This window comes from the organism of the source record quoted next, unplaced genomic scaffold, assembly GCF_019419815.1.
Source record: "Pyrus x bretschneideri cultivar Hongxiangsu unplaced genomic scaffold, Pyrus_bretschneideri_v1 Contig38, whole genome shotgun sequence".
Classification (NCBI taxonomy): domain Eukaryota; kingdom Viridiplantae; phylum Streptophyta; class Magnoliopsida; order Rosales; family Rosaceae; genus Pyrus; species Pyrus x bretschneideri.
The window spans coordinates 1,679,039-1,706,248 of NW_025999701.1; the positions used below are offsets into that span (position 1 = coordinate 1,679,039).

Consider the following 27,210-nt stretch of genomic DNA (forward strand, 5'->3'; position numbering starts at 1 on the left):
CAAACTTCTCCTCTGCAGCTTAAGTCTTCAAAATCGTAGCTCTGGGTGGTTGGCCCCTCCTTTGTCTGCAACCTCAATTTTTTTTATTTGTTCTATGTAAGCAACCGAAACCCGCTCTCTCTAGAAAAGGAGAGATGTCTCTCATTTCTCACTCATTTTTTAAACCTTCACAGGCAAATGAGAGATGGCTCTTAGTGCTCAAATTTCTCTCAACCCTTCTCTCTAGAACATTAGAAAGGATTCTCATTTCTCCAATCTCACGCCCAGTGCCCAGCATTGCAAACCTTCCTTCTCATAGCAGCTTTGTCTTCCTTTCTAAATGTTGCATCCGTTCGCAACCAAAACCACGCAACATACACACCCCCATGTCTTTCTATTCTAACCCATCATGAATTCGAGCTCAGACTGTCATCACCGTCATTCCTTGAGCAAAGATATGCTCAGAGATTGGAGTTCCATTCATGCAAATCGAAACCCTTTCGCACATGCAATGGTAATCATCTCCCACTCTGTGCAATATACATGTTTCTTAGCTTGCGAAAAATCCCCGAGAGCTAATTTTTTTTTTCCTGTGATTCGCCCCTGTAGAAGTTCACACTGATGTTCTTATGTGTTAGGTACTTGAGATCCGCAAAGAGACTGATGATATACATACATATAGTCCCCAAACTCATAGATCTGCAAATTAAAAGGTATAAACTGCAACTATGTTGACTGATTGAACTGTGATTTGCAAATTAAAAGCTCACACTGAAAGTTCCATTTTTGGCAGAGAAAAGGAAGGGAAAAAGTTTTTGAGTTTTGAAATGCTTTTTAGAGTGAAGGAGGAGATCGCAAGCTCGAGGTCCCAGGCATGGGCTGTCACGCCTCGGCCCCGAAATATTTATTTTCAGGAAATAGTTCCAATGATAGGCCCAATTCACATTTTCCTATTTGATTTATTATACGTTCACACAATTTATAACTAGAATTTAAATATACAAAACATAAGATTTCCTTTTATAATAAAATTCCAAACTCCTTTCTTAGTTCAATTTCTTAATCAAAGCTTTGTCTCATTTATTTAATCTCACTCATTGTATGGTTGCATCTAACGTCTCGTTAGACTGCCTGCGTACCCTAAACAGGGATCAAGCCATTCGTAGTTCACATATACAAAAATTCAAACCAAATCCAAATATATTCATTTAATCCAACATATACCACAATCATATTAATATTTAGGTCTCAAAAGATAATGAGAATAACGAAATTCACATAAAAACACAATGTCGGCTCCCTGGCCGTGCGCTGCCGCACCTGTCACTGCGGGTTGCCGGAAAATTCAATTATTTCTAAAAATTACCAAATTTTACAAGTAAATAGATCTCAGTGAGAGGAACAATTTTTATACCTGTGGCCAAGTCCAATTTGGGCGGGAAACACCTGAAAACTGCCTTGAACCACCAGAAACCCTTGAATTTATGTGTGTTCGATTTAACCTCAAACGAAACCTGACGCCCCCAAACTTGTTTGGGCTTTGTTTCTGAGCTCAAGAGGGTACTAAAGGTGGTGGTGATTGAGCAAAACGTTTCAGATTTGGTGGATCTCCACCTAAGGCCGATGTACCCGCTGTGGATATTTTCCTCAAAATTGAACTCCCCCTCGTTGGTTTAAGTGTAAAAATAGAAGAGGGATCGATTGGTCTTGGAGTATGGGTCGTTTTGGCACCATTGCCGTCATCAAAGGTGCTCGGAAACGAAAAATTTGGCCGTGTCGGGTTGGCGAGCTGAGAGAGGGTCCGATTCTCCCTTTCTTTTCTCCCTCATTTCCCCTCCTTTTCTTTCCTCCCTCATTGGCCAGTTCTTCCCTCCTTTTCTATCTTTTCTCTTCTCTCCTTCTCATCCTAGCCGTCCATTTCTTTCTTCCCTTTTTTTTTCCTTTCATCTCAGCCACACACATGGCATATCACATGGCTCTAGATTTTATGGAGCCTTCCAAAAAAGTTTAAAATTACCAATTTATCCCTAACTTTAAACGTTAAACTTCTTCGTTATAACTCCGTTTCACGAACGGTTTGTGCCCACACGTTCGTGAGATCGAGCTCTATTCAAAAATATAAATTATGATCTCAAATGGTTCATGGATTTTAAATAATAAATTTTCAAACTTCAAACTTCGTACATTATAATAATTTCCGGAATTAAAACTTTAAAAATTTCCCAATTTCTATTTTCATAACCATAAATCGATTTATTTTTTGATCTTCTCCTCATATTCATATATTTAAATTTTCAGGGTATTACATGGGCATTGAGGATCTCCACAAACAAATTGAAGTCTTCGAGGCTTGTGATCGCTTGGAAATACGCTAACTTGTTCACATCGGCCATCTCTGCACGCAGATTAGGGCTTTCCTTGGGAGCCGTGTAGGGGGTGGAGGGAATGGAAGGGTGTCGGATGGGGAAGACGAAGGCGTTCTGTTTTTTTTTTTTTTTTTTTTTTTAATTTAATTTATTATTTTAATAATTTAAATTTTTTTAATGACATGTGGTGCCCAGTCGTTATCTACATGAGCGCCAAGCCATCAGTTAAGGGGAGACTTAACAGTTTGATTAACGAATGTACGAGACTATCCAAAAATTAACACTTTAGGTATGACTTTGGAACAAAAAAAACTTCATATACTAAATGTTGAAAACCACGAAAGTAAATTGATATTTACCCTAAAAATTATGATACAAATAGCGAAGACAGTAAATGTAGCACTTCGACGAAATTGAATGAATTCCAAAAAATTCACCACTTTTTTCATTTTTTTTTTTTTGAGTTTTTCAAATATTTCTGTGAAAATATCAAACATGTCGAAGATATTTCAAACACTAAGTATATTGTTAGATAGAGAGGTTTTTAGCATTTAATTCCCCCCGCCCCAAATGATAAAGATGCTAAGATTTACTAAAATGTGTGTCATGTACATTGGATGTGTTATGTATTCACATTGCTAAAATTAAAATTTACATTCACTTTGTGTAGCACCCGCATCATAAATATGACACCCGTTGAACGTACAATAATTGTTATTCATGAAATTTGAACTTGAAAACAAGCATTAGACAATTAATATCATAATTTTTACGTTTGTTATTTTGAAAATTTTCAGTAAAAAGGTAATAGTTTTTGGTAGTTATGGTGTTGAATGTTGCAGTCATATTTAGAATATGAATGTGATTGTGTAAATCCTAGTGTATCTAGGGATATTTTTAAATATTCCCCTTAATAGTTAACATCCTATTAGAGTTGTAATCTTAAAAGGGTAGGGATTTAAACTACCCAGTCTAAAACTGAGGTGCGACGAATTATAGATCTTCATAGCATTGCTCAAAGCATGCCAAATGCTTTTACTGATCTAGCTAAGGTGACAAGATCACATATACCTATTGCGAACGCACTTGCAAGGATAGACATACCTCGCGTACATCGTAATCCTGCCTGGTAAGGCTGGATCGTCCCCAAAGGTGGGGGGGGGGGGGGCGCACCTTCCACGCAGCCCGGAAACGTGGCAGACCCCTTGGCTCAAAGGATTCATAACCCCGAAAAAGGAATTGGCACCAACTAGTGACCCTAGTTTGAATCCGACCATTACTCACTCATCTGTTCCAACTCATGAAGTTATTCTAGATTACGGTGATGTCCTAAATGAGACAACCCAACCTCCTGAAAATCACGAGATTTCGGTCCACTACGCAATATTGGATGAGGTTTGGAATCGAAATGAGATGATCGTCAACGATGTATTTGTGTACACAGTAACTACTGACATCATGCTTAGCGATGACATTGAACCACATTTCGTTGATGAATGCATACATAGAACGGATTTGTCAAATTGGAAATAAACAATCCAGGTTAAACTCAATTTGCTTGCAAAACGTAAGGTGTTTGGATCTATAGCTCCTACCGCACCACATGTGAAGTCAGTGGGCTACAAGTGGGGTTTTCGTGAGGAAACGTAATGAGAATAATGAAATAGTGCGATACAAAGCATGCCTCGTAATGCAAGGCTTCTCTTAGCGCCCTGGGATTGATTACAATGAGACGTATTCCCCCGTAATGGACGTTGTAACGTTTCACTACCTAATCAGTTTGGTAGTTTCTGAAAAATTGAACATGCAGCTTATGAACGTGGTAACCGTGTAGCTCTATGGGGATCTAGATATGGAAATATACATGAAAGTCCTAGAAGGACTTCATTGACTGGTTCAAATAGTTCTAGACCATGGAACACTCTCTCGATTAGATTGAGGAGATCACTCTACGGATTGAAACAATCCAGGCTGATGTGGTATAATCATCTGAGTGAATATTTGACAAGTCAGGGTTATGTGAACAACGAATTATGCCCATGCGTGTTCATAAAAAAGTCACATTCCAGATTTGCGATCATTGCAGTTTATGTCGATGACATGAACCTTATTGGAACTCCGACAGAGCTTGAGGAAATTGCCGTTCACTTGAAATCAGAATTTGGGAAGAAAGATCTTGGGAAAACTCGATATTGTCTAGGCTGGAGATCGAGCATTGTTCGAATGAAATCCTAGTACATCAATCAAACTACACCTAAAAGGTGTTGTGACGTTTTAATGAGGACAAAGTGAAGTCTTCGAGTACTTCTATGGTCGTTCAGACTCTATATACTATACGAGATCCCATCCATCTAAAGGAGGATGAAGAAGATATTTTGGAGCCTGAAGTTCCATACCTAAGTGCAATTAAGGCTTTATTGTACTTGGCTCAATGCACTAGACCTGACACATCATTCGCTGTTAATCTTTTGGCTAGATATAACAATGTGCCCACACGCAGACATTAAATGGTGTTAAAGACATTTTCCTCTACCTCAAGGGTATGACGGATTTGAGCTTGTTCTACACCCACGAATCCTTAAGAGGTGCTGCCCCTTTCGGTACTCAGGTTGATTCCCGCCTTATTGGTTACGTAGATGCTGAATATCTGTCTGACCCACATAGGGCATGTTCTCAAATGGGCTATGTCTTTACCTTTGGAGACACCGTTACCAAGCAAATGCTAGTTGCAACCTCTTCAAACCATGCTGAGATTCTTGACCTACGTGAAGCATCGCTTTAGTGTTTTTGGTTATGAGCAGTCATGGAACATATTCGAAGCACCAGTGATCTTACTTCCATCGTTGACTTTCCTACGACGATCTTTGAAGACAATGCAGCATGTATCGAGCAATTAAAGAAGGGATCCATCAAGGGAGACAACACCAAGCACATAGCGCCGAAGTTCTTTTATTCTCACTAGCAACAACAGCATCAAAACATTGAAGTCAAGCAAATCCGTTCCCAAGACAACCTGGCTGATCTCTTTACCAAGTCATTGCCCAAGTTTACATTTCAGAAGCTCATCTAAGGAATTGATATGCGTAAATTATCTGAGTTGAATTGCTTGTAGTTCTCTACTTGGAAGTTATGTCTAACTCAGGGGGAGTATCCAGAAGCATACTCACTTGATCTTAATGTACTCATTTTTTTACGATTAGGAGCATTTTTCCCACTGAGTTTTTGCTACCCTACGAGGTTTTGATGAGGCACTTATCCTGGGATGATCATACTCCGTTGAGTTCACCACTTTCGTCCTGTTTGACGTTTGTTTTAGACATTATGCATACTTCTCACTTTTCTTCTTAGTCTATAAGTTTTTCTCCTACCTCAGGTTTTATCATAACGAGGTTTTGTGAGTTTTACTACCAATGCATACTTTCTTTAAATTTGAGACTCACATTCGCCCGTTGTGCTGCCAACTTCATCAACTGTTATACCTTATCTGCTGAAGATCTGATGTGATGTTTTGTTTGAGTATTTACACACTTAAGGGGGAATGTTGCAATCATATTTAGAATAGAAATGTGATTTTGTAAACCCTAATGTATCTAAGGATATCTTTGAATATTCCCTTTAGTAGTTAATATCCTATTAAAGTTGTAATCCTAAAAGAATAAGGATTTAACATATCCTACTACTATAAATAAAAGCACAATTAAATGATACAACACAAACTCTACAATTAAATCTCTCTCTTATTTATGCCGGCCTCCCCCTATAACAGTTTAGTTAAATAGGCCTACAACACTGAAGTGTTTTTTCTTCTTTTGATTAATTTTTTTAAGGGCTGTGAGATTTATTAGCTTATTGAGAGCAAATAAAAAATGAAATTTATGTCTTGAAAAACAACGAAAAAAGGTTACTGTGACAGAAAAAGAAATGGGAAAGTTTACCAAAAATAAGAAGAGGGGAGCTGATCCAGTTTTTACCAAAACAAGATCATGAACTGAGCCCTAAGAAAAAAATTAAATTAAAAATTACTTAAAGAAAGAAATATCCAAACACAAAGTTAAAAATTACTTAAAAAAAAAGAAAGTGATTTCCGCGCTTCCCTCCATTTTCGGCCTCAATGGTTACGGTCTTCGAACAAAATTCCAATTTGTACTTCAGTCACCCTTTAGTATACTCCACGACTGCGGCAACATATCATGCATCCTTTCTAGTAACATCCTTGTAAAATCTACTCATGTCCACACATCTGATTTGCCAAAAACTATATGAGGTCCATACGTTATACATTCCGCATGTTAGAAAAGTAGGTACGCCGCAAATTGTAGCCGTCAATCCATCGAGTTTTCGTGCAGCAGAACATACTCTCGGCTGCAAGAACCAAATTATAAGGATGATGTCAAAAAATGTGACATAAATATTAGCTGTACAGAATTGATTACAAATCATATGAAACGAACGAACAAATTTGAAGAGAGATATACAAAAGTTTTGCCCAATCAACCAACATAACCAAGGAAATCATCTTTCAGACTTGAAAATAAAGCCAACCAAGAAATTCGAATCACTTGGGACTTATAGCAGTTGTGTTTACTTGCAAACACAAAAGTGTGAATTTTTTACCGTTCTTGTGTTTCAAACTAGTTTTCCAGAGCTCTGGTTTGTCACCATGTGTGTCATTCTTAAACTGATTTCAATTAGTTTGACTGTTCATGAGAATTATAGTTGTTTCCTAATCGCCATACCCACCATCTACAAATAATAGAATGGGAAGGGGAATAGAAACCACTCCACGAAACAAATGCAACGTTGTAGCCAACTCCAATTATGAGATGATCTAACAACTTCACGAATCATTCAGTATGTTACAAGTTTTGAATTTAACAAGCATTACACAGACACACAGCGCATACTGAACCAAACAAAACTTATTGAGTTAAATTGGCTTATAAAACCAATTATTTCAACTTAATCCAAAAATAGTAACCTCCTAAATCAAACAAATTCAATTCAGTCATCCAACTGCAAGTATTGCTACAGTAATCAGTCAAGAAGAAAAAATTAAAACCAACATAAAGATAAGATAATATCTGGGAGACAATAATCCAAGCAAGCAAAGCTCTTATTAGATTATGATTAGTGACATACCTACTATTACCAAATTTGATTGTATCCTTTTCCATGAGTTCATAATATCGTTGGGGTTCGATTGCATTTTCCTGCAACGGCAAAGCAAATGTTAATACAAGTTCCGGCAAATACAGTAAAACCAAGCTTTCTCTATGCAACACAAATGCAAAAACTATTATTAATCGTAAAACAATATAATCTATTGAGCCACTTACATTGAGAAAAGTTTTATTTGTGCTTCCAAGATCCATCAAGTAAGGCCTATGGTGGTGCACACAAGAAGTTAGATATGAGATTTGAAAAATTCACTCTCAAATTAATGGAATTAACCGCAAGGTAACTTTGTCTTACCTTACTTCCTTTGATAACATACCATCTGGTTGCTCCTTTTCAACTTGGCTGGTATGACAAGAAAAATAAAATAAGATATTAGTTGCTAACCAAGAATGTAAATGACAAATATAGGACTGCAAAATTCTAGATTTACCGGTATTGTATAACAGCATGTTGCTTGCTGCAGGATGGGTGATCTGTAGGTATGTCTGCCACCCTTCTTTCCCTCCCAAAAAGGTAACAGCTTTGACGATGTATGTAAAGGGGGTCTGCAAATCATATATAAACATCTCAGAAACGAACCATAATTCAAGGAGAACTTTTTTTATCAACATAAAAAAAAATCCCCAAAGACATGGACGCAGAAAGCCCAGCAGAGAATATGGAAATGCCCACCTTGGGAATGGTAACCACTACACACCAATATGCTCACCTAAGTAATGGAACTTGACTGGTCTACTCAGTAATACAAAGTCAATAAAGTTTAAACAAAATATTGTGTTAAGAGCAATAAGATGCAAAAGCATCAAGAAAAACAGTTATCAGTATATTATATAGATTTATATTTTTCTCTTTTGGGCAGAAAACTAGCAATGTCTCAAAATATAAAATAAACTTCGAGGAGTAGTAAACACAGCAATGTACAACCACCATATGTGCAAAACTTGCAATTTATTACATTTTAACAAAAAGTCTGAAACAATCAAATATTTCTTGAACTGTCCAATATTCATTACTCACACCATTGCACCCAAGTCAATCACTGATTGGAACTTTAAAGATGTTTCCGTTTCGAGGAAAATAATTACTACAGGCTGCTGGTCTCAGATTTCAATGTTATCTGGAAAGTTAAATGTATGATAGAAGATACTGTATGGATATTAAGAACACACGACATCTACCTCCTCTTGAGCAAGAGCAATTATCCTTCTTCACATGGAACTAGTTCTCCCTACAAGTCTATGGCCACTTAATTAAAAAAAATGAAGATTGATGCCTCATGGTGGGTTTGCAGCCTGGATCTTAAGAAAATCAGAAAATCATTACTTTTCCCAAAAAGATTACTTTAATGAGACATGACACATTCGCTCCTTTGAAGCATTGTACATTTAAAAAGAAGAAACCCGTCAGTACTTAACAGCTCCCTCATTATCACTAGTCCTAACTCTAAGTGTGTCACCACTAACAAAGGACATGAAGGTCGCAAACAAGGCACAAGAACAAGTAGATAATTTACCTTTCAAAACTTCACCACCCTTGAAAACATAAAGCCGCCATCTCACAGTAGGTTTTCGTCCTTCTGGAGGCTCGGTGAATAATAGCGTTACACCTGACAAAGTAATAACCACATAAAAAAAATATAATTTTCGTTTTATTTGTTATAATAACAAACAAATAGAAATGCAAAATCTCTACAATTTCTATGTGCAAAATTTAGAGACAAATATTTGTAAATAGGATATAAGTAATAAGAAAATTTGGCATCCTTGTTATGTCAGGGGCTGTCATTTAGTTTCTCACTGAGACATATAGGTTCCCATATAAGTGATTTGGTTGTTATTTAGTTTCCTAGTGTGACCAACTTGTACTCTACTAAGCCCTATATGGGTTCTGAACTTCTAATTAGTGGATCTGTTTCTTCCCATTTTCAACACAAATATTTTCAAAACCATAAGATAGAAAAGTTCAAATTTCTGTATCAAACCCCAAAGAAATGGAGATCTCACCATTGACTCTATTGGTTTCCGCAGCAAGCTTCCCAGATAGCTCAAATGAAGGTTTTTGCTGCAAGTAGTAAAAAGAACAAAAGGTAAATACAACTGCAACTTTCCACACAATCAATCGAATAATATGCACTAAAATGATACTTGGAATTAAAAGAAGTAGGGTTATCTAACACAGCTTGCAACTGGAGCTCAAAATATTTAGCATGACTAGTAGAAAGTAAAAGATAGTTATGATTCAAGAAAGAATGCTATTTATGCATTACTTACCTTTTGCTTTGCTTCCAAGGCTTCCTCTGCAGCCTTCATCATTGCTACTGCATCATTCTCAGCATCCCTGCCCAAGAAAGCAACCAACCGCTCATCAAAATCTACACCCAGGCTTACTGACATCAAAATGCGAGCACTCAGTCTTTGAAAAAAATTGAATCAACAACGTCTAAAGTGTAGAACCTATGTTTAAGTGAAATCTAGCCTAGAAAATTAAAATACATGAAGGTTCACCCTTTTAAAATTAACAAACATTGGCTTCATATTTCTTCCATTGACCCCTGTATCTTAGTTATTATTAAGAAACTGACATGTTTTATTACTTTTACTACATCATGAAGGTTTACTCTTGTTAATTAAGAATGTATTGCTTTATTCACCTTTATCTCTTCTCAATCACCAAAACTAATAAGTAGAATGACTAAAAATACCAAAGTGCAACAAACAGAACATGAAAAGTTTTAACAGATCAACTCACCCTTGCTCAGCTCCTCTTGAATTTGGCACCTGAAGATATTTACCTCTGGTTAGATACTTTACATAAGAATCAATGCAAACCGAAGCAGAAATCAATTAAAAGCATCACAAGATATTATTCCACAATTAATGCCAAATAAATTAATGATTTTCCTTGTCAAACTAAAGTAATTAATGACTAACTGACTAATCTTTTGTGCTCTGCTTCATTAAAATAAGTCTTAAGACATACTGCCACTTCCACTTTTACACTCCTTGGTATGAGTTAATGGGTGGGCTAAGATTAAATGTTTTGAAATGGAAGTTACTGAAACATAAACCTATGCAAAAGAACCTCTGCCAATCTAGAAGCATCTTACTGAAAAAAAAATGAAATTAAAGAAGTAAAAATCTTCAAAGACGGAATAAAACTATCAGGGGAGGGGGGCTTAAGACATTTGAAGGTGTGGATATCACCAGACACCTCATCACGAATTCTGGTATTGGCAGCTTGTTGAGGTGAATGAGATCTATGTCTGTTCTTGTGGTGCCGATCTAATGGAGACGTAGACCGCCCATGTCTTGATCTTGAAGACCTGTGATCAGCACTGTCTTTTCCTGACTTTCTCTCCACTCTGTCACTCTCAGTTTCCCTATCTGAACCCTTTTCCGTTTGCATACTTCTAACACTTCCTCTGCCATGATTCCTTTCACGTTCTTTCTCAATTACTTTCTCCTCACCTCTAGTATCACTAGCAGGTTGAGGTGAGGAAGATCGATGCCTACTCCTGCGCTGTCGATCTGACGGTGAAGTATCATCTCTTCCCGACCGTCTCTCCTTTCTATTGCTCCCAACATCTCTCACTGAACCCCCTTCCTTTTGTAAATCCCTATCAGCTCCCCTCCCATTGTTCTTTTCAGGTTCTCTCTCAGCCTCTCTTTCAGCTTGAGCTCTTCTTAACCGTCTTGTTCGGGGAGAAGGAGAGCGACCAGGATGAGACGGTGACCTTGCATGCTTCGGAGACTTAGGGTGACTCGAATGTTTCTCTCTTGCTGGAGGACTACCCCTGTTGGACCTCCTATGTCGAGTAGGTGATCTTTCTATTTGAGATAGAATCTTCCTAGATGGGCTCCTCCTACGACGAGGAGACCCATGCTCTCCAACAGGAGATTCTTCTGAATGATTTGAAACGCTACGCCCCATCAATCAATTCGCAAATGCACAAGCGAACAATTCACCTGACTACGAAAAATTGACGCACGAAGTGGAATTCAGATAAAACAATAACAACAACAACAACACATTGCAAAAGCTCAAGGTCATGTACTGGTCTACTGTGCATCTATATCCCCATCACCCAACATTTGTTAGTGGAAATGCTAAATAAACAAATACAAAAATCAACCATAAATTATATTCTATACACAATTTTCAAATGGTGAAAATTTCAAATTACTAGTCCACAATGCCATATGCAACGGAAGAAAAGAAGTGCCCAGCAAGCACACAGGGTACACAAAAGAAAAACAATTTCACATAAACAAAATATCAAGACTGGAACTTTCAGTAGAGACATTTTATCAAACAGTTGGTGTGCACATTAGAGTTTATGATACAACGTCAGCGAACAGAAAATCAAATATGCAGGATACAGAAATGGAAGGTACGATTTGGGCAACATATTTTTTGAATTTCCCAACGGAGAACCAGAGAAAAGGTAGGGTTTTGCAATCAAACTTGTAAAAGGATTTTACTGAAGGAAAAATGAAAAGGGGAAAATCTACCAACCCGAGAGAGAGAGAGAGAGAGAGAGAGAGAGAGAGAGAGAGGCAGGCAGAGTCGTGCTTTCACCGTCGACGGCAATGGCGAGGCTGAAGCTTCTCAACGGAATGGTTGTCAGTGAAAAGCCTTGGCGTAAACCATTATCAATTGGAAACTGTGGAGAAGGAAATTGTATGATAACGATTAAATTTAAACCAGAAACCGGTGGAGCATCGGAATTCGGAAGTGAGTGGGAGAGTATGAGACCGTGCTAGCCGAGCCCTAATGAATATTATTGTATGCTGATTTATCTCTTTTTTTTTTTTTTTTTAATTCACAAATGATATTATCTAAACTAAAGAGTAAGAAGTGGGTTAAGTTTTACATATGTTAATAATAATGTTGTTTAAATTCGTGTTTAACAAGAATCAAACCTAAAATTATCATTATATCATAATACTAAGTGATTTTTTTTCTTTTCTTTTTATACTGTCCTTTTGATCCCATGTGACAATAGAATTTCTATATTTTTGAACTTTATTTTTTTTCAAAAAATATTTATAATTATTAAAATATTAGAGAGTTTTGAGTTTAAGGCATCGTTTGGTACTTGAGAAAAGAAGCTTGAGAATGGGAAACTGTTGCATTTCCCATGTTTGGTGACTGATAGAAAACTAGGGGAAAGTGAAACCCTCCACCCTCTTTGGTATTTAAGTAAATTACAGCAATGATATTTTAATTTTAGCTTAATTAGAACAATAGTTTTTCAACTAAAAATTTATTAATATTGGTCCCTCAACTCATTAAAACATGTAGTTATGGTCCTCAACTAAAAATGCATTACTATTGGTCCCTCAACTTTAATCCAACTAAAGAAATGGTTTCTCAACTTTAATCCAGTTGGAGCAATGATCTCTTAACTTTAATCTAATTGTAGCAATGATCCTTCCAACATAACTCATTTTGACAAAATTCTAATGAAGTTGACGAAAATGACCATAACTTAGAAATACCCCAATTGTAGCAATGGTCATTCCAATATAATTTAGAGGGACCCTAATTGTAACAATGGTCTGTAGACATCAAAATTTCGGTGAAATAAATGTTGACCAAAAATTAAAATTTCAACGCTCACGTATCACATAAATTTTACATGTAGCGTGTGACTAAACGAAAAATCGAAATAAATTGGAAAAGTCATCAAATAGGACACGTGTCAATACCTGGCAGAAATGATTTATTTCATCTGATTATTTAAATCCAAAAATCAAGTTTTGAAATTCTATAAATAGGAGGCCAAGGCATTCATTTTGAAGGAAGGAAAGAAGAAAGAAGGAAGAAAGAAGGAAGAAAGAAAGGAAGAAAGGAAGAAGCCTTGAAACTCTAAAGCTCTCAAGCAAATCCCGAAGGATCAAGAAAGCACTCTTCGTTCATCGTTCATCATCCATCAACCTTCAAGATCAAGCCCCAACGGCCCTTGAAGAACTTCCACCAACTCAAGATCAAGCCCCGACGGCCCCTTGAAGAAAGTGTTCATCGTTCATCATCCGTTCATCCTTCAAGATCAAGCCCCAACGCCCTTGAAGAACTTCCACCAACTCAAGATCAAGCCCCGACGGCCCCTTGAAGAAAGTGTTCATCGTTCATCATCCGTTCATCCTTCAAGATCAAGCCCCAACAGCCCTTGAAGAACTTCCACCAACTCAAGATCAAGCCTCGACGGCCCCTTGAAGAAAGTGTTCATCGCTCATCATCCGTTCATCTTAAGATCAAGCCCCAACGGCCCCTTTGGATCAACAACCTCAACAAATCCACACATCCAATCGTTCTTCAAGATTAAGCCCAAAAGCCCTTGAAGATCCGCTCATCCGTTCACCTTAAAGATCAAGCCCCAACGGTCCTTGAAGAACTTCCACCAACTCAAGATCAAGCCCCGACGGTCCTTGAGGAAAGTGTTCATCATTCATCATCCGTTCATCCTAAAGATCAAGCCCCAACGGCCCTTTGGATCAACAATTCATCCACAAACCTACACCCTTCGAAGATAGAATCAGAGGACCAAATTACAAAGAGATTGTAACCCCAAAATCATTAATACAAAAATATATTTTGTACACGTATTCTTATCGCTTGTTTCAGGAATTTCTCGTGTTTACAAATTTGGCACGCCCAGTGGGACAATCTCTACCTCTCATCTCTATCCTCAAATCATCAAAAAACGCAAATGGCATCAAGAAAGGATCAAGTTGTTCCTGCAATCAAAGCAAAAAACAAGAACATCATCGCCGCAAGTGGTGATATTTCGGGCATCATAACCCGAAGTAAGGCAAGAGATCTTTTGGCCGCGGCTTCCGCCCCTGCATTAACTCTGTCAAAGGAACAAGAGCACCTGAGGTACGAGCCTGTGATCACCCTGGCCTCGCTAAGGGCATCAAGGGGGGAAAGCCCGAGGAAATACTCAGAGTCCCTACTCTCCGACGCTGATTCGAGCGGCAGTACAACCATGCAAGTCATGACCACTGGAGCAACTTCAATCGAGGAGCAGCTAGCTCAGATGAATGAAGCAATAGCAAAGCTCACACGAACTGTGGAAGAGAAGGACTTGCAGATTGCCGCACTTGTCAACCAACTAGATGTGCTGCCCGACGTGAAAGTCGACCCAATTGTTGGCCTATTAAAGAAAGAAGGCGACGAAGAAGAGGAGCCTCCAGCAGAGAAAGTCGAAGAGAAGCTGAAACTAGACCAAGCAACGGCATCCATGGGATCTCTCTCTATCCAGCAACTACAGGAGATGATTGCAAACACTATCAAGACACAGTACGAAGGAAGCTCGCATAACTCCGTACTGTACTCAAAGCCTTACTCCAAGAAGATTGATGCTTTGAAGATGCCAAGGGGTTATCAACCCCCAAAATTCATGCAGTTCGATGGAAAAGGCAACCCGAAGCAACATGTCGCCCATTTCATTGAAACTTGCAACAATGCTGGGACAGAGGGAGACTACCTCGTCAAACAGTTCGTGCGTTCGCTGAAAAGTAACGCTCTTGACTGGTACACTGACCTCGAACCTGAGTCTATCAACAGTTGGGACCAGCTAGAAAGGGAATTCCTCAACCGTTTCTACAGCACTTGTCGTACTGTAAGCATGCTAGAGCTGACCAGTACGAAACAGTGGAGAGATGAACCTGTCGTCAACTACATAAATAGATGGCGCTCCTTAAGTCTGGATTGCAAAGATCGGTTTTCTGAAACCTCTGCCATTGAGATGTGCGTTCAAGGCATGCACTGGGGGTTACATTATATCCTCCAAGGCATAAAACCCAGAACATTCGAAGAGCTAGCAACTCGTTCCCACGACATGGAGCTGAGTATCGCTAATCACGGGAAAAAGGAGCCGATTACTAACTTCAATAAGGATAAAGTATTCGCCCCAAATGTAGACAAGACCGGGAAGAAGCCCGCTAAGGAAGCTTTCACCGTCAACACTACCCCCATCAAGACCTCCTCAGTGCCCATCAAGACCTCCTCAGCGCCCATCAAGATCTCCTCCAAGAAGAAAGCGAAGGAGATAAAGACAAGTGAGCCTCCTCGCACCCAAGACAGATACAAGAGCACCTTGAGAGAGTTGGAACAGAAAACGTACCCGTTTCCTGACTCTGACATGGCTGCCATGTTAGATGACTTGCTGGAAAAAAAGGTGATTGAGCTACCCGAATGCAAGCGTCCTGAAGAAATGAATCGCACAAACGATCCTAGGTACTGCAAGTACCATCGTATTGTAAGCCATCCTGTTGGCAAGTGCTTCGTTCTTAAAGAACTCATCATGAAGCTAGCGCAACAAGGGCAAATTGAGCTCGATCTTGAGGAAACGGCCGCAACGCATACCACTACAATTGCGTTTGGATCGTTTAATCCTGTGCCTCTCCAAACGACACCTGACCGTTCCCGTGAATGCTCAAGTTGCACGGCACCCCCTACACAACCATCACTGGAGAGAAGCGACCAAGATGCACATGTTGATAATGAAGAAGGATGGATATTGGTAACCTACAAAAAGACAAGGAAACCAAGACCACGAGTCATACAACCAAATGTGGAACAAAGAAGAAATCACCACGGCCGCAACAATGCGAAGCCTAAAAGAAGCATAAAGCATAATAAAACAACATATGCTAGGGAACCTATGGAGCAGAAGCCACGCATTCCCGTTTCCTTGCGTGAGTACTTCCCGAATGACTTTTTCCAACAGTGCACTACCGTGGCCTGTCACATGGTTGAAGTAGAAATAGAAGAGCCCTCAAAAGGCAAAGCTATCGCCACTGAGGTAGAAAAGACCCTCACACCTGAAGAAGGTCTGCCAACACACTTTAGCATCGAGGAAGCGCTACCATTGCCAAAAAGGATACGAAGAGCACTAGCAGCAGTCCTGGCAGGTCCCGACCACCACGAAGTGCGAGAAAGTAACGACGAAGGCTTGAAGCTTCAGCCACATGAATGTGCCACATGTTGTGCCACCCATGACACAATTAACTTCACTGACGAAGACCTACTGCTGGGATCAAAGCCTCACAACCGTCCTCTCTTCGTCTCAGGGTACGTAAGGGAATACAAAGTCAACCGCATGCTTGTGGATGGTGGGTCGGCCATAAACATCATGCCAAAATCAACAATGACCATAATCGGCATCAAGGTGAATGAACTATCCCTGAGCCGTCTGCTGATCCAGGGTTTTAACCAAGGAGGACAAAAGGCGATGGGCATGATCCGAGTAGAGATGACCATTGGTGAGCTCAAATCAAGCACGATATTCCACGTGATTGATGCAAGAACTTCCTACAGCTTGCTCTTAGGAAGACCTTGGATCCACGCAAATGGGGTAGTGTCGTCCACCCTTCACCAATGCCTAAAATTTTACCGAGAAGGGGTGAAGGTGATCCAAGGTGATACCAAGCCATTCACCGAAGCCGAATCACACTTTGCAGACGCCAAGTTCTACATGGATGAAGACATGGTACCTGAAGCCCTGCCGGAAGATATCAGATCCACGAGCAAAGCAGCACCTACAAAGCAGGAGTGGCAAGTCATCCCTAAAATGCAAAAAGAGCAGACTGTGCCATCTTCAAGCAAATACGATGACGAGTTTGCTAAACCTGCAACAACCAAAGGGAGTAGGACGCCGTCAGAAGGACCGAACGCACCCATATTTCGATATATCCCGATGTCAAGAAGAAAGAATGGTCAATCTCCATTCGAAACTGAAACAAGAAAAGTCGACACACAGTGGCACACGGATAATGTGAAGTTGCTCAAGACAAATGCAATTTTGCCTTTGACACAGCTAGGGGGTGCTAAGGTCGCAAGACTACCACAAGGCTTCATAAAAGCTCTACCAAAGAAGGTGGAATCAAGCTTTCTTCCAACCAAAAGGACCGAGGAAGGTTTCGACCCTAACGCCTACAAACTCATGTCAAAGGCCGGGTATGACTTCGCTTCTTTTGCGGTGGCTGGAAAGAAGGTTTCAAACACCGTCAATGACGAAGAACGTAACCTTACCAAAACTCAAAAGAAGTTGAAGGAGCATGGTTACGGAGTTGACAACAACAAAGCCGGACTTGGTTTCACACCAAATGCACCTGTGATGATTTCAAACAAAGCGAAAAACACTAGCGCTCAACACATCAGCGTGAGCATTGAACAAGACCAAGAAGAGCCTAAACCCTCCCCTCGGACGTCGGTCTTCGATAGGATGAGCCATTCAAGCTCCAGAACGTCAGTGTTTAATCGCATTGGTGGTCAAGACCAAACCTCTATCTTCAAGAGGCTTAACGCGCCAACATCCCAAAACTCTGTTTTTGAACGGTTGTTAAAGCTTAAGAAACAAAGCAGCACAGTTATCTCTCCTCTGCGACGATCAGCTTCAGAAAAATTTGAAGATAATGAGAAGCCTTTTGGAAAGAGGAAGACAACACCAAAGGAAGAAAAGCTCGATGGGTTAGGAGAAAAAGATGACGTTCGAAGCTTGATTCCTTCAAGGATGAAGCGCCAAGCAATCTTGGAGGTCGACACAAAGGGACCACTGAAAGTGAGAAGGCGTACTATCATCCACACCAGACAATCCTTATGCCAACAAGCTCAAGAAGACAGCACTGAAGAGGAGATCCAAGATGTTTTCCACATCACGGTTCAAGAAGGTAAAGAAAACGAAATCCCCGAGGAAGATGTCACTGCTGCACCACCACAGCTCGAAGACGGGGGGCAAGCCACGGTCGATGATCTCAAGGAACTCAACTTAGGTACAAGCAAGGAACCAAAGCCTATCTTCGTAAGTGCATTATTAAGTACAGATGAGATAGAGGAGTATTATCAGCTGTTGTTAGAGTACAAAGACGTCTTTGCTTGGACCTACAAAGAAATGCCCGGCCTGGACCCTATCATCGCTGTTCATCATCTTGCGGTCAAGCCTGAAACACGACCGATAAAGCAAACTCAAAGACGCTATCGATCTGAGCTTATCCCACAAATCGAGGTCGAGATCGACAAGCTAATCGAAGCAGGCTTTATTCGAGAAGTGCAATACCCCAAGTGGATCTCCAACATCGTCATTGTCCTTAAGAAATCAGGACAAATACGTGTTTGCGTAGACTTCCGGGACCTCAACGATGCTTGCCCAAATGACGACTTCCCCTTGCCAATCATTGAAATCATGGTGGATGCAACCACTGGCCATGAGGCATTATCATTCATGGATGGCTCTTCTGGGTACAATCAAATTCGCATGGCCCTCGAAGACGAGGAACTAACAGCCTTTCGTACTCCAAAAGGTATTTACTGCTACAAGGTGATGCCCTTTGGTCTAAAGAACGCTGGAGCTACGTATCAACGCGCAATGCAGAAAATCTTCAATGACATGCTACACAAAAACGTAGAATGTTACGTAGATGATGTGGTGGTTAAGACGAAGAAAAGATCAAACCACTTGAAGGATCTGCGAATAGTGTTCAAAAGGCTGCGAAAATACAACCTCAAGATGAACCCGTTAAAGTGTGCGTTTGGCGTCACCTCTGGAAAATTCCTCGGATTCATCGTCAAGCACCGTGGTATTGAAGTAGACCAATCAAAGATCAAGGCCATTCAAAGCATGCCCGAGCCAAGAAACCTGCACGAGCTGAAAAGTCTACAAGGACGGCTAGCCTTCATTAGACGCTTCATCTCCAACCTCGCAGGGCGTTGTCAACCGTTCAGTCGCCTTATGAAGAAAGATGTCCCATTCGTATGGGACAAAGCGTGCCATAATGCTTTTGAAAGCATAAAGAAATATTTGTCAAGTCCACCTGTCCTGGGGGCACCTGTGCCCGGGAAACCACTCATATTGTATATTGCTGCTCAGGAAAATTCAATCGGAGCACTCTTGGCACAAGAGAATGAATCCCAAAAAGAAGGAGCACTTTACTACCTCAGTCGGACTCTCACCGGCGCTGAGTTGAACTATTCCCCAATAGAAAAGATGTGCCTCGCTTTGGTGTTTGCCATTCAGAAACTCAGACATTACATGCATGCTTACACTATCCACTTGGTTGCTAAAGCCGACCCTGTCAAATACGTTATGTCTAAGCCAGTCTTGATGGAGCAACTCGCTAAATGGGCTTTGCTTCTTAATCAATATGAGATCATCTACGTCTCAGCTAAAGCTGTCAAGGGACAAGCGCTAGCAGACTTCCTTGCCGATCATCCAATCCCGGCTGATTGGAAAATCTCAGACGACTTGCCTGATGAAGAGGTGTTCTACATCAATATTTTTCCGACATGGACGATGTTCTTCGATGGATCCGCACGAGCAGACGGAGCGGGGGCAGGAGTAGTATTCATGACGCCACAAAGGCAAATACTACCTTACTCCTTCCAACTGAATGAGCTATGCTCCAACAATGTTGCTGAGTACCAAGCATTGATAATCGGGCTCCAAATGGCGATCAACATGGAAATCACAGCTCTTGAGGTGTATGGCGATTCCAAGCTCATAATCAATCAACTCTTAACTGAATATGAGGTGAGGAAAGATGATCTCGTCCCATACTTCCGGCTAGCGACCCAACTGCTACGAAAGTTCGAAGCTGTGACGCTGGAACATGTGCCAAGAAAGGAAAATCAAATGGCAGACGCTCTCGCCAATCTAGCCTCGAGTATGACACTAGGAAAAGATGAAGTAGCAGACGTGCCAGTTTGCCAAAGGTGGGTGATTCCGCTCGTTAATGAAATGTCACTAGATGATACAAATGTCATCTCAGTACTTTCAGTCGATGCTGAAGAGTGGAGACAGCCGCTGATCGACTACTTAGAGCACGGAAAGCTTCCAGATGATCTTAGACATCGTTCCGAAATACGTCGACGAGCACCTCGCTTCCTTTACTACAAAGGAACACTCTACCGACGCTCTTTTGAAGGAGTACTCCTGAGATGCCTAGGTGAGGAAGAAGTTAACCAAGCCATGGAAGAAGCACATTCAGGTGTGTGTGGGGCACATCAGTCTGGACCAAAGCTACATTTCCGGCTTAAAAGAATGGGTTACTACTGGCCAAGTATGGTGAAGGACTGCCTGGAACACGCCAAAAGGTGCCAAGCCTGCCAGTTCCACGCCAACTTCATACATCAACCGCCTGAACCATTACACCCTACAGTTGCTTCATGGCCGTTCGACGCATGGGGATTGGACGTTGTAGGACCAATTACGCCAAAGTCATCTGCAGGGGAAGCTTACATCCTAGCTGCAACAGATTACTTCTCCAAGTGGGCTGAAGCCATACCTTTAAGGGAAGTAAAAAAGGAAACTGTTGTTCGTTTCATCAAGGAGCATATCATCCACCGATATGGGGTGCCTCGCTACATTATCACTGACAACGGAAAGCAGTTCTCCAACCGACTCGTGGACGAGCTTTGCGACAAATACAAGTTCAAGCAGCACAAGTCTTCCATGTATCATGCTCCGGCCAACGGCCTGGCAGAGGCATTCAACAAGACGTTGTGCAACCTCCTGAAAAAGGTAATCGGCCGAACAAAGAGAGACTGGCATGAAAGAATAAGTGAAGCACTTTGGGCATATAGGACTACACATAGGACTTCTACCCGAGCTACACCTTATTCTCTTGTATATGGCGTAGAAGCTGTTCTACCGCTCGAAAGTCAAATCCCCTCACTAAGGATGGCTATACAAGAAGGCTTGACTGATGAAGAAAATGCAAAGTTGCGCCTTCAGGAGTTGGAAGCGCTGGATGAGAGAAGGCTCGAAGCTCAACAACACTTGGAATGCTACCAAGCACGGTTATCCAAGGCATTCAACAAGAAAATCCGCCCAAGGTCTTTCTAAGCCGGAGATCTCGTGCTGGCGTTGCGTAGGCCTATCATTACAACTCATAAGACAAAAAGCAAGTTCACATCAAAGTGGGATGGACCCTACGTGATACAAGAAATCTACACCAATGGCGCCTACTTAATCATGGCAGAAGACGGGTTAAGGATCAGCCCCATCAACGGCAGATTTTTGAAGCGCTACTACCCCTAAAGCAAACGCACCACGCTCCTGGGCCGCAAGAGCATAAACTGTGTACGGCAAAATCATCATCAAAACCATCACCCATTTGAACTACGTCATGACTTGATCCCTCCTCAACCAAGGGTACGTAGGCAACTTGAAACTTCAAAACTTCAAGTACAGTCACATCACCAACAAAAACACAAACACTTTGAAGAAAAAAAGCGAATTCAAACTATGAATACTTTATTTCTTTAAAGGAATGATTTGGTTACAAAGCCGTATTACAAGGGTGAGCATCACACCAACGTCACCACCGAGGAAAGTTGTGACCAAAAGACACTACACAGCATAAACTCGCTGCAGTCTTTTGCACAACCACACACGATAAAAGTGACACTTTGGGACAAGCTTCAAGTAGCAGTGGTAAAGAGCCCACGACAAGCAGTAAGGTCAATGTGCACAACAAAGTCACCGCCGAGGGAAAACCGTGACCAAAAGGCATTACACAGCAAAATCCCGCTGCAGTCTTTTGCACAACACCACATGGTAAAAAGTGGCGCACTGCAACAAGCACCAGGCAAAGAGTACAGTTGCACCCACATCTTGCTCACTCCGTCACCAATTCCAAATTCACAAGAAGCTGCCACCAATTGTGAACATGGGTAATCCGTCAAAAGGCAGCAAGGAAATTTGTGAATGCAGTAAGACCTGTAAAAAAAAAAAAAAAAAAAAAAATACATATGTTACTATGTATTAAAAAAAAAAAAAAATATATATATATATATATATATATATATATTCTCTACTCCAAAAAAAAAAAAAAATACATATGTTACTATGTATTAGAAAAAATATACATATTCTCTACTCGGAAAAAAAAAAAAAAAAAAAAAAAATCGAAACACGGTAAAAGGGGGGTTCACGGCAAAGCAAGCAAAAGTACTAGGTATAAATTTATTATTTATAATTTGTTCTTTGTCTTGGTATTGCTTCAGCTTTTTGCAGAGGAAGAGAAAGAAGACTTGGCTTTTCTTATTTTCACAAAAGCAAAGAAAAAGGTGAAAGTTCCACCATCGCAGCCATCAGAAGACACGGCTACTGCAGCAATCACTACCGCCAGTGTTAACCTCCCCAGGGACAATGCAGCAGTTCCTCCACTTCAGGTTTGACACCTTGCACTACCTCGAGCTCGTCATTCTGGCCACCATGATCAAAATCAACGAAGAGCTTCATTGACCGCTGTCAAACGACTAGCCGGTCTTCAAACTCGACGCCTTACACTCTGCCTCAAGATCTGACTATTTCTGCACCTCCACCGTGGCTGCTGCCTTTGAATGTGATCAACAAAATCAAAGTTTGTCAACTCACACCCAAAGATCTCATCCGTCTGCTGGCCTCTGCTGCTGCCTCTGAATGTGATCAACAAAATCAAAGTTTGTCAACTCACACCCAAAGATCTCATCCGTCTGCTTGCCTCTGCTGCTGCCTTTGAATGTGCTTGACAAAATCAAAGTCTGTCAACTCACACCCAAAGATCTCATCCGTCTGTTTGCCTCTGCTGCTGCCTTTGAATGTGCTTGACAAAATCAAAGTTTGTCAACTCACACCCAAAGATCCTCCGCATTCTCTCTCTCGGACTTGGCCTGGGTTTTCACCCACAGCCTCTTCCTTCTTCATCACCAGAGGTCCTTTATATAGAAAAAAAAACGACAATGTAGAACAAGAAATAATAAAATAAAGTAAAATGAAATGATGATGTTGGGAAGTAATGATGAAAGTAAAGAATAAAAAAATAAAAAAATAAAAAAATAAAAAAAATATAAAAATAAAAAGCAACTCTGGTGGATCAATCCACCGAAAGAAGAAAAAAGAATAATAATAAAAAAATATATAAAATAATAAAATAATAAAAAATAATAAAATAAAGTAAAATGAAATGATGATGTTGGGAAGTAATGATGAAAGTTAAAAAAAAAAAAAAAAAAAAAAAAACTATGGTGGATCTGTGCCACCGGAAAAAAAAAAAAAAAAAATATCTTGGTGATGTACATGTTTTCTCTGTATTTAGCACAATACACTAAATAAAACGAAGTATGTTCATTGATTTTCGAAAAATTACAAGTGCGAAAAAAAAAAAAAAAAAAAAAGTGTCTAACAAAGAAAGAGAAAAATGGAGCCTTCACAAAGGTTATTCACGTGAAGCCCCACTACTCGGCCAAACTCCAGGAGCGGGAAGCACCGAAGATAGATCATTCGAGGCCCCAACACTTGGTGGAACGCTTGATGACGCCGGAAAAATGTGCCTCTGGAAGAAAGACGCAAGCCTTTGACGGTCACTTTGAATGCGACCTTGAGATTCTTGCATCTCGTCAAGCTTCCTCTTCATGCCCGACGAATAGTTATTTGCAAGCACATGCAAACTTCTATTCTCGTACTTAAGTTGTTTAATCTCCTGCTTAAGATCTTCCACCTCTGCCATCAATGATTCCACTTGACGGGACCGAGCAAGCAGGCGTTGGCCTATGTTGGACACAGAGCCCGCACACTGAACACTAAGAGCGAGGGACTCTTGAACGGCCAACTCATCGGACCGTCCTGACAGCAGCCTACTATCTTTTGGAGTAAGGAGGTTCCTAGCTACTATTGTAGCTGTTGTGGCGTCCTGCATCACGGAGTCTTCACCTGTAAGAGGACCGTTAGAAGATAAGAAAGAAGGACACCATACATTACCTTGAAGCGGCGCAACCGGATCACTGCTGAGACTCAATTCTAAGCTAAGGTTCGATGGGTTAGCCATTTTTCAAAGGTGTTAAAAGAGATGGGTGGATGGAGTTAAAACTCAAAAGGCCGGAGATGATTTTCAGGAATGAGCAACCTTCAAAGTATGCATGTTACAGGTAATCAATACCTCTATAAAAGAGGCGCTTGCTCAGAAATCAAAGAGGCGTTGGTTCAGAAATCGAAGGGCCGCTTATTCAAAAGTGAAGAGACATTGCTCTGCAAATCTCAAAAGCTGGATTTTCCGGCGTAAGTTAGGCGACGCTTTCTCGGCTTTCCAGAAAACGCGTTCAACTTTGTCAAAAGATCTCCGATAAAGTTGAAAACACGTGGAGGCTGGCGACGCTTTCGCGGCTTTTCAGAGCACGGGTGCCACTTTGTCAAAAGATCACGTGGAGGTCATCATCGCAGCTACACATCTTTAGCTGACAAGCTCAAAATTCGGCGACGCTTTCTCTGCTTTTCAGAAAACGCGTGCCACTTTGTCAAAAGAGACGCTCGTTCAGAAATCGAAGAGACGTCGTTCAGAAATCAAAGAGGCGTATTCAAAGATCGAAGAGTCGTCACTATTTCACAAAGCCGGATTTGCGGGATCAAAACGTTTGTCGACAAAGGTAAAAGAACAGTACCACCACTTGCTATTGGGAAATCCCTATATATGTCGACCTTCATCTTTTATGGCAAGACAAACCTGCAAACAAGAAAAAAAATGCCCAACTCTTCCTCACCTCCGAGAGTACACTCCCAGCAAAGCATCTCAAAATGCTCAGTTTTCTTCCTCTCTGGGAATACCCTTGCAAACAAATGACACCAAGGCAAAAGTATCTCATATCATCAAGGGCGAAAGCAAAGGTATCTCATATCATGCTTTTCCCCTATCTTTTCCTTTGCCCTTGTTCTCATCTGCCAGGACAAGGACAGAGAAAACAATATGTCGGAACCTCCACTCAAACTTGCGCTGCCACCAAGAAGTGATGGTCCATTCAAATGCAAGATTTGCATTCAACTCCTGCATCAGGAACAAATAGTACAAGAGAAGATGCTAAACCTGCATAAGGAAATACCACTTCTGCAAAGGGGAGCAAGTAAGGCAAGTGAAAATGATGCATTGAAGCATGTGGAGACAAGCTACAACTGCATATGCTGAGCTATCCTCTAACCCTCTTCAATACGAATTGGAGAGATTGAACAAAGAAACAGAAAAAAAAGAGTAAGCTCAGACCTTCGGGGAAGACCAAAAGAATCCTGCTGCCCAGTTTAAGAGTAGCACAAAGGAAAATCAACGATAGGGGGAGACCAAAAGAATCCTCCAGCCCAGTTCAAGATCAAGCCTCGATGGCCCTTGAAGAAATCACAAGTCCGATTCAAAATCAAGTGTTCACCACCCTTGAATCAAATTCAACTCCAGATAAAAGGAGTAAGTTCAGACCTTCGGAGGAGACCAAAAGAATCTTCCAGCCCAGTTCAAGATTAAGCCTGCGGAAAATCAACGATTGGAGGAAACCAGAAAATCTTCCAGTCTAACTTAAGATCAAGCCTCGATGACCCTTGAAGAAATCTCCAGCTCAATTCAAGATCAAGCCTCGACGGCCCTTGGGTTGACATCTACATTAAGGGACTTCAAAACGCATCTTCTACACGTGACAAGCACATGTCTACGACACGCCTTGAAGTAGGGGCATTTGTAGACATCAAAATTTCGGTGAAATAAATGTTGACCAAAAATTAAAATTTCAACGCTCACGTATCACATAAATTTTACATGTAGCGTGTGACTCAACGAAAAATCGAAATAAATTGGAAAAGTCATCAAATAGGACACGTGTCAATACCTGGCAGAAATGATTTATTTCATCTGATTATTTAAATCCAAAAATCAAGTTTTGGAATTCTATAAATAGGAGGCCAAGGCATTCATTTTGAAGGAAGGAAAGAAGAAAGAAGGAAAAAAGAAGGAAGAAAGAAAGGAAGAAAGGAAGAAGCCTTGAAACTCTAAAGCTCTCAAGCAAATCCCGAAGGATCAAGAAAGCACTCTTCGTTCATCGTTCATCATCCATCAACCTTCAAGATCAAGCCCCAACGGCCCTTGAAGAACTTCCACCAACTCAAGATCAAGCCCCGATGGCCCCTTGAAGAAAGTGTTCATCGTTCATCATCCGTTCATCCTTCAAGATCAAGCCCCAACGCCCTTGAAGAACTTCCACCAACTCAAGATCAAGCCCCGACGGCCCCTTGAAGAAAGTGTTCATCGTTCATCATCCGTTCATCCTTCAAGATCAAGCCCCAACAGCCCTTGAAGAACTTCCACCAACTCAAGATCAAGCCTCGACGGCCCCTTGAAGAAAGTGTTCATCGCTCATCATCCGTTCATCCTAAGATCAAGCCCCAACGGCCCCTTTGGATCAACAACCTCAACAAATCCACACATCCAATCGTTCTTCAAGATTAAGCCCAAAAGCCCTTGAAGATCCGCTCATCCGTTCACCTTAAAGATCAAGCCCCAACGGCCCTTGAAGAACTTCCACCAACTCAAGATCAAGCCCCGACGGTCCTTGAGGAAAGTGTTCATCATTCATCATCCGTTCATCCTAAAGATCAAGCCCCAACGGCCCTTTGGATCAACAATTCATCCACAAACCTACACCCTTCGAAGATAGAATCAGAGGACCAAATTACAAAGAGATTGTAACCCCAAAATCATTAATACAAAAATATATTTTGTACACGTATTCTTGTCGCTTGTTTCAGGAATTTCTCGTGTTTACATGGTCATTCCAATATAACTTATTTTGACAAAATTCTAACAAAGTTGACGAAAAAGACCATAGCTACACATTTAGATGAGTCAAGGAATCAATGGTAATGCATTTTTAGTTGAGAAACTATTGTTAC

The 27,210-nt window shown here is 40.8% G+C and overlaps 1 protein-coding gene and 1 long non-coding RNA gene across 3 annotated transcripts; one reads left to right on the forward strand and one right to left on the reverse strand.

Moving 5' to 3' along the window:
- Nucleotides 1-6,205: 6,205 nt before the first annotated feature.
- Nucleotides 6,206-12,245, reverse strand: LOC103967209 (FHA domain-containing protein DDL). Of its 2 annotated transcripts, none has more exons than XM_009380493.3 (11): nt 12,039-12,245; nt 10,734-11,488; nt 10,272-10,300; nt 9,794-9,860; nt 9,527-9,584; nt 9,037-9,129; nt 7,954-8,068; nt 7,818-7,865; nt 7,682-7,727; nt 7,485-7,555; nt 6,206-6,707 (listed from the first exon to the last, which is right to left on the reverse strand). In XM_009380493.3, exons 2-11 carry the CDS (start codon nt 11,451-11,453, stop codon nt 6,668-6,670), a joined length of 1,287 nt encoding a protein of 428 aa, XP_009378768.2. In that variant the 5' UTR covers nt 11,454-11,488; nt 12,039-12,245; the 3' UTR covers nt 6,206-6,667. The 2 variants fall into 2 exon arrangements, with proteins under 2 accessions (XP_009378768.2, XP_009378775.2); XM_009380500.3 differs by having other exon boundaries at nt 10,734-11,492.
- Nucleotides 12,246-21,674: 9,429 nt separating this feature from the next.
- On the forward strand, nt 21,675-22,827 carry LOC125468460. The gene is made up of 2 exons (XR_007250852.1): nt 21,675-22,241; nt 22,536-22,827. It is a non-coding gene; the product is annotated as an uncharacterized LOC125468460 (long non-coding RNA).
- The last annotated feature ends 4,383 nt before the right edge of the window (nt 22,828-27,210 follow it).